Genomic DNA, 14770 nt, shown 5'->3' with positions numbered 1-14770 from the left:
GTCCATTTGAATATCAGGGTTAATTTTCCAATTACAATTTCAGGTAATGAAGTAATTTACCCCAGGTTTGTTCCCCCTTTTCAGAGCCTTAGTTTACATATTTCGAGGCCTGAGACAGTAAGGTGGCCCTTGAATCCAGGCCTAGAGAGGATTTGTTATTTCTGACCAGAACGGGAGAACAGTAGCTAACAGGCTATACGGAGTCTTAGAGTTACACAGTAAAGCAGTACAGGATCTGAAAAATATAAAAGCCAAAATCCTAAGGCATCACTATTCAGTAGTTTCCTTAGGCTCTTCTTTTATGGAGACTTCTCAAGCAAAACAGTACAAGATGTACTTAGGAAACATCTATCCTTCCAAACAGTGCATGTTTCCCCTCCTCCCTAAAGCAAGCATAAATGGCTAACCACCTGTAGAGACACAGCAGCCTGGGAACCAATCTGTAAAAAGTTGTCCTTAGGGTTCCCACTGCTGAGTGGAAAAACAAAAGTATCACAAGGATTTGCCTAAAGTCACAAAGCAGGTGAGTAGCACAAAGACACTGAATACTACTGCTTCTCTTTTTACCTTCCCTTCTGTCTATGGTACCTAACAAGAGATTTGGGAAATTACGTACCTTCCAAAAGATATGTGAACGTATTTAGAAACTCTTCATATGACTGCTCATGGCTATTAATAAATTGATCAAGGATGCTGTTCTTTAACAGTTGTTCTCCCATGATCATCCACACCTTGAGAGTTGAACAGGTATATCTGCAATAGAAAGTAAGGAGCTATATATATATCTGCAGGCAGAAACCAAATCAACAGAAAAGTCTCTAGTTCACATAGATGGGCACTAGAAAGTAAAATTTTTCTTCTCTCCTTGGGAAGTTCTGATCTTGTCTATGGAACATTATTCAACATTTCTCCAAAAATTCAGGTGGACATAGAACTTTTAAGTACAAACGGAGGAATTGTGATCATTTATGCTTGACATTTATGACCTTGGGTAATATGGGCCACTGAAGTGCCAGCTTCTGTTGGTGGTGTTCATTCCCTTAAGCTGTTCAGTCTTTCAACCCCTGCCTTCTTTGCAGAAACAGCGACACCCCTCATCAGCATGTTGTACTTGACAACCCGGACACACCTGTACACTCAAAACTTGGACTGAATCCATCATCTCCAGGTGCACTACTCACTGTACCATCAAAGCCACAAACCCAGATTTTGGACCACACGTTAAATCACAATGGCACTTGTGTGTGTGTACTCTGAGGCAGCACACAGGACAGGCAGAGCATGCTGGAGCTGGACAGCCACACAGGAATGTGAGGCCCACTCTTGAGAAGGGAACAAATGCTGAGAGCTGAAGGAAGAAGCTCCACTCTCCAGTCATACAGCAACAGCTTTGAAGGAATCAAACTACCTTCATCACTTAACCAGGCTCTATGGGAGCCTGGCCCTGAAGCATCCCTCAGTGAAGTCTGCTGAAGTTAACCTTGCCCCTTACTCATAAAAGCTGTGTAAATGCATGTTAATAGCTGCATGATCCTAAACACTTACCCATATTACTTATTTTTTATACACATAGGTCCACACTAACAGAATCAGTTCGCACACATAAACCTGATCAAGATGCAAGAATGCATTATACACTAAGTGTTTGATTTGCATGTGCTTCTGTTTCCTCTCTTGATTTACCACAACACTAAGAAGTGGATTTTGGGAATGAAAGCTTAATTCTTCAGCAAAACTTCAAATCAACTATTCTAAGGAAAAGCTGCCAACCTGATATTGAAGCTAAGTAAGATCGAAAGAGAATTGTTCAGAGAACAGAAAGAAAATAAAGTGTGACTCCTAACATAAAACCTCAATTTTGTTGAATTGCCTGCTTCCAAGAAGACTAATGTTCTGAAGATATCAAAATACAAGCACACCCACATGGCCTAAAGTTTCCTAATGCTTTACAAAAATTCAACCATTATTAATCTCTGTGGACTGGCCAAGCAGAATATAACTCACCAGACTCTCAGAGTTGATAATGTATATTACAGGGCTTTGAGAGGTAAGCAGCGCCTTCTATTCCTCATTATGGTTAAGTTATTAAAACCAGTATTTGAAATAGTGCTGTGATTTGTAAGCCTACTGTAAAAGAAAAAAATATATATCTAATCAAGAAAAACTTTTTGTTTTTCTTTGGAGTCTGGTGTCTAGGATATCCAACTCCCTTACAAACACTAACGAAATAAACTTAAAAATATTCCCAAAAGGAAGAGCAAATAAATATTATTGCCAATAACAGGTTAAAACATCCAGTCACCAAGAACTTAAATGATTTAAAAACAGGTTAGTGGAGGGCTGACAGCAAATCTTAGATTAATTCACTCTAAAATGCTCTAGGAAACTAGAAAATTAATATGCAGTTTGGGGGCATAGTTGTATCCTTAACCAGCCGCATGACAGCTTTCTCAGTGAATGCCATGCTCTACAGCCACCAGATCATCAGCCTGAGATTCAGCATCCAGACCAGGTCACACCAAAATCATGTATCTCAATTCTTACTCTGTTGTGCAGCTTCTACTTCCTACAGAATTTGGGAAACTTCACTTCAGATACTCCCTTGCACAGTTGTTATTATTACAGGTCTACAGAATCATCTCCTCACAGAGAGGAAAAACCAGCTAGGTCCTAATGAAAGCCAAGGTTCTGTCAGAAAAACAGCCACTCTCTCAAACAACAGAGAGGAGAGACTGGCAGCCAGAACTACCCGTCCCCCCATTTGCAATTACTTTGAAGAACTGCCCAATGCTGTAACATGGCCCTAAATGAAAGCAAGTGCAGAGGATGGTATGTGGGGAATACCTACTATCCCTGAAACTGAACATGTGGTTAGGACAGATGGTACAAGAGGGGTGTTCAAAAACTTATCTCAACCCATCAAGGTTTTGGTATTTTTCATTTTCATTCCACTTCGTTTTCTGCTGCTTCCCACCTACTTTATTTCAGAGTCTCTCTTAAATAATCACCACACTGTGTCAGTTGCAGAGAAATTTAGTGAGGTGAACAGCTGAAACCAGGCTGACTAGAAGACTCTCACCTTTGCTAAGGAGCTAACCACTAGATTCTATGAAAGTAAATGGCTTCAGCAATCACCCAATCCACAGCCTCAAGGCAATGACTTCTTTAAACTGTCCTGAGAAAATGAAAAAATACACAATAATGGATCGGAATCCTCCACAGTTTATGAAGTGGGTACAATGACACTTCTAGGAAGGAAATTACTGCATTGTTCTGCTAAAAAATAGCTACTACTAAAATCAAAAGCTTACACTCTTTTTTCCCAAAAGGAATCAAACTAACTTGGAGGTCTCAAGGAAAGTAAAGCAAGGGTATCTGATCCTTTCCTTGTTCTGGCTTTGGAGACTTTTAGAGTCAAATATCAGTAAGTGATGCATTCAAGCAGCAACTACGCTTTCTTCTTTTTGCATTTCACTCCTGGTCATCCATCCAAATGACTTTAATGAGGTTACTTGAGGCAATCATTCATTAAGCCTTGCTGATCATCAGCAGATTGTGCAAAATCAATTTTATTTCTCAAAATGCTGTCTTCTTCCAAGCAGTTTAAGACAAATCAGAAATCTCTGCATTGAATCGCAGAAGCAGGTCAAGTGAGTATTAGCATGTTTTCAATTATACAGTGATTAGTTCTATTAAACAACACAAAATGTGGTGGAATATAGACTTCCTGGTTTATGCTGCATTTTTAAGAACTTCATGTTTTTTTTAAAAATACAACAGAGGCAATGAAAGAAATATCAAGATTATGAATTTTTAAATGGAAAGAGCAATAACCTAATCCCCTCTACAAACTCAATAAAATCCTATGTAATTTAATTTTTCAGCAATAAAAAAAAACTTCACTAGCATTTCTGGCATAGGTTCCAGTCAGGTTTTCACACTATGAATTTGCTCTCCTAGAAATCATTCTCAATTTTAAAAAGAGGCTGATTAATAAATGTTTTTTTTTATAGTTCATCTATAGGTTCATGGAAAATATCCATCAGGTATATCTGTTATCAATACTTTATAATCTATGTCTGCAAAAATCAGATTGAACATAAATACACTATCTTTAAATCTTATACTCTGTTACTACTGGACAATGCCCCATCTCTTTTCCCCACAGAGCTATCACAGTAACTGCACCTTTAACAATATTGTTACAGCAATGAAGAATGAGGTAGCACCTTTGCAAAAAGAATGAGATTTTATCAGACAAGCACACTCAATTTAAGTCTCTCGAGGTTCTGGCTGCTCCCAAAAAGGCCACCACCACCACCTTCACTTCCTCCTCACGTCCTGGTTTACCACTCCAGTCCATGCCTTGGGCAGACCAAATAAACTATCAGTACAAAACTTGAGAGTAATCAGAGCAAATGCATACATGCTGTTTTAAAGACATGTATTCTAATACGCCTTACAGCTGCATGATTGTGATTGCCTGTACAAGGGGACAGTGGGACCGTGCAGTGGGAGCAACAGAAGGATACAGGACTGCCCTTTTGGCACCCTGTCATAGTTGCTTATGCAATCATGAAAGCACAGCCTCATCAGAAACACCCTCACAAATGGCCCAGAAAGCTGTGCTTCCTCCACACTGCAAAAGCAGATGGCAGCAGGGTACTCCTACACCCACCACGCTGAGCTGGACTCTGCAGTGCAGCTCACCAGCCCCCACGGTGCCAAGAGGCAGGCAAAGCTGGAACTCCAGCCTGGCCTTAACAAGTGCTTGCTATTAGCTATGGACCATGGTTGCTGCCTTAACAAACATCCCAGGATGGCGCTTTAAAAGTAGGCCAAGTGAAAGGAGTGATTCTGGGAATTGCCACTCGAGAAAGACATAAAGCATTTTGAGTCAGACAGCAGAGGAAGGTTACCCATTTTCCTGAAGGCAGAAAACTGCTTCCTGCTTGTCTAGACATCTGCAAATCTACAGTTGCAGAAGAAAGCCCTCCCTGCCTTACTCTCCTGCCCTACTTTTCTTCCTCCTCCTCCCTGCTACCACCACCACCTGTGGGGAGGCAGAGCTCCAGGAGCAAACCCAAGGGCACCAAGTTCTGGCCTCAAGCAGGTGCAGGTCAACCCAGCTGGGGGAACAAACTAAAAGTCACAAAGGACAAAAACTTTCAGATGAGGTTCCTTCCAACATCTTGCAATTCAATGTGATCTACGACAGCTAATCCTGTTAAAATCAACTGGATGTTTGCCATTGCCTTCAGCAGGAGGCACACACTTAATGCATCAGCAATTTGTGTGGATGGGAGCTGCATCTGCTTCCCTGAGTGCATTACTGAGCCTGAGAGCTGACCTTTAGATGGACAAAAACATGTGCCTCTCATGCCCAGCTCACATGAGTTTTTAAAGGATATATCCAAGGGCTTTAATTGCAAGCAAGCATATTGATCCTCTTGGATTTCAGTGCTATTATGCCAGCCCCATACCTGAGCAGAATTTTCTTTTAATGAATTTCCAATGGCTTCAAGAGTACTGCTCCCTTTAAAGACAACCTGGAGGCCCACAGCAAGGGTAACATTTCATCCGAACCACAGTAGCCACTGCCCCCTGGAATGTGATTGTCTGGGAGCTGACAGTCAAAGCACAGCTGGACTCAATCAGATATTTCAGATAAGACCTCTAAATAAAGCCCTCTCCCTCACAAGTTAAATACTGTTTACTGTCAGTTTTAGATGAGACAGAAAATTGAAGACTAGGATGCTGGACTCCCTGTGCCCTTTTTTACAGATTTCAGCCTGTGCGTCCTGGCTAAATATCCAGCATATTTGCATTCTGGCTGGCAAATACTACACAAATGAGTAAGGCAGCCTTCCCTTTCCCTGCTGAGCTGGAGTGCGTTACTGCAACCCACAGGAAGCCAGCTACATTTCAGCTCAGAGATGACTGTGTTTTACTGGCAGAAAATATGCTGAAAAGCCTGGAAATATCTCAATGCAATTTGGAATGATTTGGGATGAAGAAGATGCAAACAACATATTATTTTAAGAAATTAATTATAGAAGAAGAAAACCAAGTGAAATGAAGCATTTCCGTAACAGTGAGCAATCTGCTGAAAACATACTACCTATGTCAATGTTATTAAAATAGAAATTGTGAAGGAAAAGTCTATTTATTCCTTTCCACACGGGTTCTCTGCCAGTTAAATTCAGGATGGAAATCCAAGATCTTCTTGCTACGACCTGGATAGTTTTGAACATAATTTCCCTACCGTGTAGATACATTATTCTGAAGCTATTTGCTGCAGCTTCTCCAAAGCACTTTGTCATTGACAGTTAAAGAGAGCAGCTTGGACAGACCATGTCCTCATCCAAAACTGACATGCTGTTGCCAAAAAACTTCAATTTCTCCATCTTCTCAACCACATAATTGGAAAAAGAATTTCTAAAGATAAGGCATGTCAACTGGTAGAAAAAGAGTAAAATGAATGTAAAATATTAAAGTGACACAACTGGGGGACCGGCTTTTTCACTTAAATATTTGTATCTTTTTTGCCAGTAGATCTTTGATCACAGACCCAAAGGAGGGTCAGAATATGTCAAACACTTAGATAAGAAGCTGTCAAGTATTATCTAGGCCCTGCTGAAAATACAAATAAATGTGATCTGAACGCCCTTAAATTTGTGGGAAGTTCTTCAGCATTCAACTCTGCTCTACAGTCTCCCTTTCTCTTTGTTTCAGTAGAGAAGTAAAAGGCCCATATGGATGCTACAGGGCACAGTGCCTTAGCACTGCTGTATTTCAGATGAGAAACATCACCACATCCTATCTGCATTACAGTTATTCAATGTCTCAAGACAATTCTTGCAAACATTTGGTATGTTTGCTTTGCTGTACTAATCAAATTCCATTTCAAGTTCCTTCTATTTCTATTCTCACAGCAGTTTCAAATGGGAGTTGAGACATTTCTAAAATACTGTGCAGCAGATGTTGTAACTCAGGAGTGGGTGAAGTAGGGCCAGGAAAACAAAAGCAGGAGCTATGAAGAGTAAATTGTTTTCAGGTTTTTCTGCTTATTTGTTGTGCTGTGTAATGCAAGTGGCTTATCCTCTGTGCCCCAGCACTGCTAGCTGTTGAAAGGATATGTTCCCAGTGGACTTCCCAGCGTCTCATTATTTTTTGTTGGAGAAAAGCACTGCGAAACTGATGAAAAATGTCACAGAAGGATGCAAAGTTTTATTAGTCTTTCAAGGTCTGATCAGAAGGCCACTGAAGTAGAAAAAAAGACATTTCTAATTACTTCAGTGGACTTTTGAGTTGGACTTTTAGTCAGCCCTCACTCAGTGAACTGCATGCATTTGTCATTTCCTTTGCTCTGTTTCAGTGTTACTGCCCGCTTGCAGCAGAGCATTCCTGGGGAAAGTAGTGTGCCAATCAGCAAGAGTTGTTTTCTTTTGCTACCTATTGAAATTATTTTTTCTTTTAACTCAAAATATATTTTAAATTACATTTTAAAATAGCACTGCAAAATTCTGAAGATGATCACAAGGTTGATAGGTTTACAGTGTAAAAAAATTCAACCATAAAGAAGTGTATGCTGCAGATATTTACAATTTAAGAGGCATCTGCTGTCACTCTGAGCTTCTTCTACTGCAAAGAGTTAAAGCTTCTGGAGGCTGGTGGGTTTCTTGTTGTGCCATCTGAAGACAAGAGAGGAAAGGAAAAAAAACCAGTCACAGCCAGTTAGCCACAGTGGATCGAGTTCTCAGGAGCACATCTGCAAATTAAGCAGATAGATTCCCCTCCATCAGGCTGTCTCTCCATGCCACGAGCCCCCTGTGCTGTCACAGAAGACTCCTCACATTGCTCACATTTGAATCCCAATTACACAGAAAGATTACGGAGGACGCAAAAAACTGCTATCAGCCAGGTATGTCTAAATTACTCTTTTGCCCAAAACAAACTTGGTTGATACACTTAGAAAATTCCTTGAGAAATACTATATAAAAAATTGCCTTCCTTAAGCTTCTTTATGGAGGACTTCAAACCTCTCTGTGTGTCGGGATATGATTTTGACTGTGGAGAATTTGGAAACAGCACTTGCTTTTCAGGGGTATGCTGCTTTGGAAATGAAAAAACAGATCTGTCAGAGAAAAAAAATACTGCAAAATCAATTTACTTTTCGCCAAAGTAACTGCAAACTAATTAATTTAATGGTCAGCAATGGTTGTTCACCAGCTAAGCCTCCATGTTATCCTGCATTCCATTCTCTCAGTGTCCAATCAGTACAGCTGAAAAATCTTATTTTTGTGTAAATGAAAAAAGGTTCTTTGTGGTTGCTACAGTTCATAAGATCAACTCATTCATCATTCATTATTTCACAGCATTCAAATTACTGTGAAATTATTACAAATAATACTTTCAGTGTTGAAAAATATGAGATGTCACACTAAACAGCAGCACTGATTAGTCATTGTTCTCCTGATTAGAATGTTTTTGTTGCCTAACTGGGTAACAGGCAAACCACATAGGTGAATAAATAATTTCTGCATACAGTCAAAGAGGACAAGAAGTAATAAACACAGTTTGAGAGTGACTCAGTGCCTTAATATTGTCATCTAGTGACATTTTATAAAGCCTAGATTTACTAGAACCTAGGACACAAAACCAATGGGAGACTTGCTTCCATAGGAGCAGCTAGAAGGAAGAATATCCAGAGGTGTATGTAATGTCACTTGCTGTTTAGGTCACTGAGTGCTACCCCTTGTCTCTAAAAGATGTTCCTCCTGTACTTCTCGGTGAACACTTAATATGGTTTCTGAAATGGTACACCACCAAAAATTGTAACTATGTCTGTATATTTCCACAGTAAGCACATGTCAAACTACATTAGCTACTGCTTTTAAAAAACACCTTCTCTCTTCATTTGATCCTTCTATACATGTATAGAATACATGCATCTCCCAATGCAGCTATCTAAATCTGAATTCCTTATCATCTCTTCTTGACATATAAACAACTCTTACCTGAAAAAACCTGCTCCAAATACTGTTTGATTTCAAAATAAACACGAGGAGAATATTAGTTTTCTTCTTTCTGTTAGCTTAGCTTCAAGCTCAGGTCTCTACTGCTTCCCAAATAGGGGGCTTATAAAGGTAATGCTGAGATTCTCATTTAATTGTATAATCCTTACATCTTAACCTTTTATAGAAACACCAAATATGATGAAGCATGACTCAAGTCATCATAACTGGCAATTGTTTATGTAACTCCCCCGCTCTCTTTTTATTCATCTTTACTCCCTGTAGTGTTTCTTCCCCAGTATCTTGTGCTGCACCACAACAAAGGCATTTGTCTGTTACCCTCTGCACTAGCTGAAATGCTAATCCAACTCCACAGTGACAGTTTTTGAGCATAAAGCCACAAAAAAATACTTTAAACTCTTTGCTTATAAGGTTAGATCTTTACCTTTTGGGTTCCCCAAAGCTGTTCAGGGTTAGATGAGCCATGGCCCAAAGGAATCAGTGGTATTGGAAGGTTAGAGGTGGAGGTCAGCGTAGCCAAAGAGCAACCACATTGTATTAACACACTGTAATTGGCATGAAAATACTAAATAAAATTAAAAAATGGAAAGCCAAAGCAATTCCAGTCAGTGCCTAAGCAGCTACTTCTGTCCAAAAATCTCAGATAAATATTCCCTCCAATACTTACCAAACTGCTTGCTTATGTAAAGTTCAAGAAATATTACAAGATGACAAGGAAGTGTGTCTAAATGTGCTTAACCAGTACATTCTGTGTGTCTATCAATCAAATCATTTTCACTGATTTTTCTCTGTATCTGCAGACTCTTCAGACAGTAAACTCCTCAGAACTGAGTACTGCTCAGTATTTGGGAAACAGTTTGTGGCACTGTGGACACTAATAATTGTCATATTTGGAGATTCTTTAAGTATGCAAAAATATAAGATGCATACCAATATATTAATTAAATTGTTTGCCACTTTTAATACTCTCATTAGACTTCAAATATAAACCAGCAGTCAAATGTAGAACACTAGTGGTACAAAACAATGAACTTTAATTTTCTCATATAGAACAGAAATTTTCTCATGGCATCTTCAGTATGGAAGACATTGTACTTTTCCAAAGATCCTGTAAAACCAAAGCAGCTAAGTAACCAGACAATATGAAAGAAGAGACAAATGACATCTAATCCAGTAAACCCAACTTAGTGCAAGCTCCTCTGATGATGCCGTTTTTGAATGCTTATAAGAAACAAGCAGCAGATTCCTGTTTAGCATATCACCTGAAGGTAAATAATTTCCTGAGTCTTTCTTCATGCATAATAAGGACAAAACCTGCTGTGTATACTGACATGCTTAGAAAAGGGTTCACTAATTTAATTAACTTATAACTGAATTTCACCTACAGTGCAGTACTTCTGAAAAGAAATCTAAATGTTGAAAAAACTACCACCTTCAGGGCAAAGGTATTAGGCAACACAGTGAACAGAACCCAACCATGATCTTTGGATGACTCCACAATGTAAGACAGCCATTCCATGGATTGTTTTTCAAACAGACTCAGTAATGGCTATGCCTACTCTGTCCGTGTGCTCTGGCCTGAAAACATCTCACCTTCGAAAAACATTCCATGGCAGATCCCTGTATTAGCACACCAGTTTGCACTCCAGTTTGAGGGCAGGCAGTGCAGCAATATGATACAACAAGGCAATTGATGTAGTCAGTGTCATCAGTTCCCCTGTTTTTACAGCGACTCTTCCTGTACACGATGTTGTTCAGATTCCCCCAGGTTTTGATGTCACATAACTAGAAGACACCCAATCCTCCCTTAAAAAAGAAACTCTGTGTGTCTTGTTTTTGTTGTTACAGCAAAATGACAAGCAGGAACAAGGAAAATATGACTCCTAAAGACTTCAAAAAAAGTAATTACATTTTAAAATGTAGGATTTAGTGGGTTTTTTCCTAATATTCAGTTCATACTTTTAAATTCTGGGGGTTTGGCAAAGGCTGGGACAGAGACCTCGGACATTTACTAAAGGACACAAGTCTGCTGTCACCAAAGGCCAGTGCCAATGAATCAGCCAGTTAATTTCCCTCCCTGCTGTCTGTGCTCTCCAAAGCTCTTTCACAGTCAATATCCAGGCTGATTACATAAACTCCTTTCGGTCTTCAAACAAACAGGTTTATAAAAGTAAAAGATACCCCTTGAAACCTACTCATGAAAGCATGAGCAAAGAGCAGAGATGAAAGACAATTCGAGTACACTGAAGACCCGCAGCAGCGGGACTCGCAAGCCCCCGATCCCGAGCAGGCTGCTCAGCGCAAGCGTGAGATTCGCCCTGGAACCCGCGGCCTGTGCCTCTCCAGGCAGCCCTGCACGGCTGGAGAGGCAGCGGGCACCGCCTGCTTCTAAATGCAGTCAACACATCCTGACGTTTACCCTGTAAACAAAACGTGCAACCTGAAGTCTGAGCGCACGCCCGCCCTCCAGCGCACCGACTGCGGTGCCCTCGGGCGCGTTCCCGGCCGGGCGCGGATGGGCGGGAGCCTTCAGCCGCCGCCGCGGGACGAGGGGCGCCGAGGGCGGATGCGCCTCCCGCACCCGAGGGGCCCCGGGCCTGCGGCGTCCGGGAGGCTCCAGCCCGGCATTCCCGGCCGCCTCGAGGCGACAAACGGGCAGGAAATCCCGGCTTGTGGCATCCCCGGCGCTGCTCCCTCCTCCCCGGCCGCCCCGGGCCGAACCCCGCCGGCAGCAGAGCGGCGCCGGCCCCGCGGCCGCACTCACCGCCGCCGGCTCTCTGAGCGCGCCGGTCCCGATTCCCCGCGGCCGGGACGAGCCAAGCGGCGGCCGTGCCGGGCCGAGCCGGGCAGCCCAGCAGGAACTACCGGCCCCAGCAGCCCGCGGGGCCGCGTTCCCATAGGAGCCGGCCCGGGAAGCCGCCCCGGCGCAGAGCTGCGGCCGCACGGTGTGTGGGCTGCATGTGCCGACAGCCCGTAGTGTGCACAAAGTCCCCAAAACACCGCGGGACCGGTGCAAACCTCATGCTTGATTCATCTCTCGAGTCACAGACAAGCGTGTCTTTTTGGGTCTCAGAGTGCGAACTGCAGGGCAACTTACATACGATTTATTCAAGTTCTGTTAAATAATTGTGATAGGATCTAATGCATGTTTGATCTGTTTGTTTTGTTTTGTTTTTTATTTTATCAGCCACAGTATGGCACACTCAACAGACAAAATGTCGCTGCAGATGGTATCCACCGTCAGTAACTCATCCTTGCTTCAGCCGGGCTTCTCTCTCCTGAATTTTGATGGGCATGTTTTCTTTTTTGGTCAGAAAGGATGGCCAAAGAGATCCTGCCCCACTGGTGTTTTCCTCCTCGATATAAAGCAAAATGAGCTGAAAATGAAACCCGCCTTCTTCTCTAAAGACTCGTGTTACCTTCCCCCTCTCCGCTATCCTGCTCTTTGCATGCTCAGAAGCGATGCAAAGGCTGATGAGTACCAGTATATCATCCATGGTGGTAAAACACCTAACAATGACCTGTCTGATAAGATTTACTTTATGAGTCTCGTAAGCAAAACTAGCAAGAAAATGACATTCCAATGCATTGAGAAAGACCTGGGTGGAGATGTCCCTGAAGCTAGATATGGGCATACAATTAATGTAGTTCATAGCCGGGGTAAAAGCATGAGTGTTCTGTTTGGAGGGAGGTCATATACTCCTCTTGCACAAAGAACCACTGAAAAATGGAACAGTGTAGTTGACTGCTTGCCATCTGTGTTTCTCATTGATTTTGAGTTTGGATGTTGCACATCATACATCCTTCCAGAGCTTCAGGATGGACTTTCTTTCCACGTTTCAATTGCCAAAGATGATACAATCTACATCTTGGGTGGCCACTCACTTCAAAATAACACCAGGTCCCCCAACTTGTACAAGGTAAAAATTGATCTGCCCCTGGGCAGCCCAGCTGTGACCTGCAGCATCCTGCCAGGGGGGGTATCTGTGTCAAGTGCTATAGTGACACAGATAAGTGATACTGAATTCGTCCTTGTCGGTGGCTACCATTCTGACAACCAGAAACGGTTGGTGTGTAACACCATAGTTCTGGAAGATAGTAAGGTAGAGATTGTTGAAAGTGTGAGCCCAGAGTGGACACCAGATATTAAACACTGCAGAACGTGGTTTGGCTGTGATATGGGTAAAGGATCTATTTTGCTGGGCGTTCCAGGGGCCAACAAACAATTAAGCCCAGATGCAAACTACTTTTACATTTTGAGATGCAAAGGAGCAGAAGAGGACAAGGAAGAAGAATCAATAACACAAATTTGCAGTCAGACATCAAGTGAAGACCCTGGAGACTCCACTCCATTTGAAGACTCAGAGGAGTTTTGTTTTAGCGCTGAAGCCAATAGCTTTGACGTTGACGATGCTGACACTTACAATGAAGATGATGAAGAAGATGAATCAGAAACGGGCTACTGGATCACCTGCTGTGCCAGTTGCACTATTGACATTAACACCTGGGTCCCTTTCTATTCGACAGAACTCAACAAGCCTGCAATGATCCTGTGTTCCAGTGGGGCTGGCCACTGGGTCCACGCGCAGTGTATGGATCTCTCAGAGACCATGCTTCTCCATCTCTCAGAAGCAAATGTCAAGTACTTCTGCAACAACCACGTTGACCTTAATAAAGGGCTACAGACTCCCCAAAAGGTGGCGTGCCTGAAAAAGCAACCCATGAAACCATTGCGCAAAAAGAAAGCCATGAAGTTATCAACATCAGCGAAAAAGTCCTTTCTTCGGAGATTGTTTGAATAGATTTACAGTGCTGATTTGTATTCACCTGGGAGAAAATGGAATCCCAGGCAAAGGCAGCAATGGTTGAAGGAAAGTGGGCTCTCGGAGCTCAAAGAGGTCTTCTTATTCCAGTTATCTCAATGTTTTTGTTACATTTCAAAGCACATTAATTTATTCCGTCCCTTATGTGTATTTTTGTAATATCCAGACAGGGAACCCATCCTAGAGGGCACTGTGCAAACACACAGCCAGATATTGGTAAACTGTGTGCTGTATTTTATGCTATAACTTACTCCCCAGTAAGTTTAATGGAACTGCTGTTAGGATAAGACATTATCCCATGTAGTCAGTGCTGTTACCATCTGTCCATAAAGAACATTATATTGCCCATTTTAATTTTTTATCTTAGTCAGTAGTTCTAGAAATATTTGACCTAATTTATAGCTGCATTACTCCAGTTTTATGTTGGTGTAATGAAATAAAATGAGACTAATTATTCTGCTTTTACACAAAAAAAAGTCCCTTGTGTCAGAAATAATGAAATATTCAGACACTGAGGGTCAGTTTTCTTCAGGGACTTCATTTATGGAAAGCTTACATATGGAGCATTTAATTCTGGATAATTAATTTTTTATTTTGAAAGTTATGGAATGATTATATGTCAGTTTTGGCTACCTTTGTGGAATATCATCTTACAGCAAAAATTAAACTGCTTTTTTTAAACTACTGTGATCATCAACTGCTTTGTGTTTGTATTTTTAAAAATTCAGTAAGGTAATAAAGTTTGTAATAAAAATGACTGCATTTTTTCATGTATTCATGGTAAATCAAACACTGTAAATCCTAAAGTTTACAAAAGGACAGCATGTATGCTTCGGAGGTCCATATGAAGCCTGATAAGGGGTCTAGCTTCACAGCCACCCCATGCTGTGAACTCCCATTGACTTCAGA

The 14770-nt window shown here is 41.6% G+C and overlaps 2 protein-coding genes across 5 annotated transcripts in view; one reads left to right on the top strand and one right to left on the bottom strand.

Moving 5' to 3' along the window:
• Positions 1–11967, bottom strand: part of LOC121669519 (intraflagellar transport associated protein) — a 41318-nt gene extending 29351 nt beyond the window's left edge. The window contains exons 1-3 of one of the 4 annotated variants that reach the window (XM_042038584.1): positions 11803–11890; positions 7606–7694; positions 617–753 (exon numbers count right to left, since the gene is read on the bottom strand). In XM_042038584.1, coding sequence (XP_041894518.1) covers positions 617–753; positions 7606–7619 — 151 coding nt within the window. In that variant the 5' untranslated portion in view covers positions 7620–7694; positions 11803–11890. Of the gene's footprint in view, positions 1–616; positions 754–4229; positions 4250–7605; positions 7695–11802 lie in introns of those variants that run through there. The other 3 variants (XM_042038583.1, XM_042038582.1, XM_042038585.1) reach the window with 3 other exon arrangements.
• Positions 11968–12061: 94 nt separating this feature from the next.
• Positions 12062–14551, top strand: RAG2 (recombination activating 2). The gene has a single exon (XM_042038581.1). The coding sequence runs from the start codon at positions 12233–12235 to the stop codon at positions 13838–13840; it is 1608 nt and encodes a 535-aa protein (XP_041894515.1). The 5' UTR covers positions 12062–12232; the 3' UTR covers positions 13841–14551.
• Positions 14552–14770: the final 219 nt, after the last annotated feature.

This window comes from Corvus kubaryi, unplaced genomic scaffold (genome assembly GCF_017639235.1).
Source record: "Corvus kubaryi isolate FWS band 111438036 unplaced genomic scaffold, C.kubaryi_AGA036_p1.0 37392, whole genome shotgun sequence".
Classification (NCBI taxonomy): Eukaryota; Metazoa; Chordata; class Aves; order Passeriformes; family Corvidae; genus Corvus; species Corvus kubaryi.
This window is presented reverse-complemented; position numbering and strand designations above follow the sequence as displayed.

Excerpts from the sequence above, each read along its gene's own strand:
- RAG2 (XM_042038581.1), top strand. The coding sequence starts at position 12,233 with ATGGCACACTCAACAGACAAAATGTCGCTGCAGATGGTATCCACCGTC.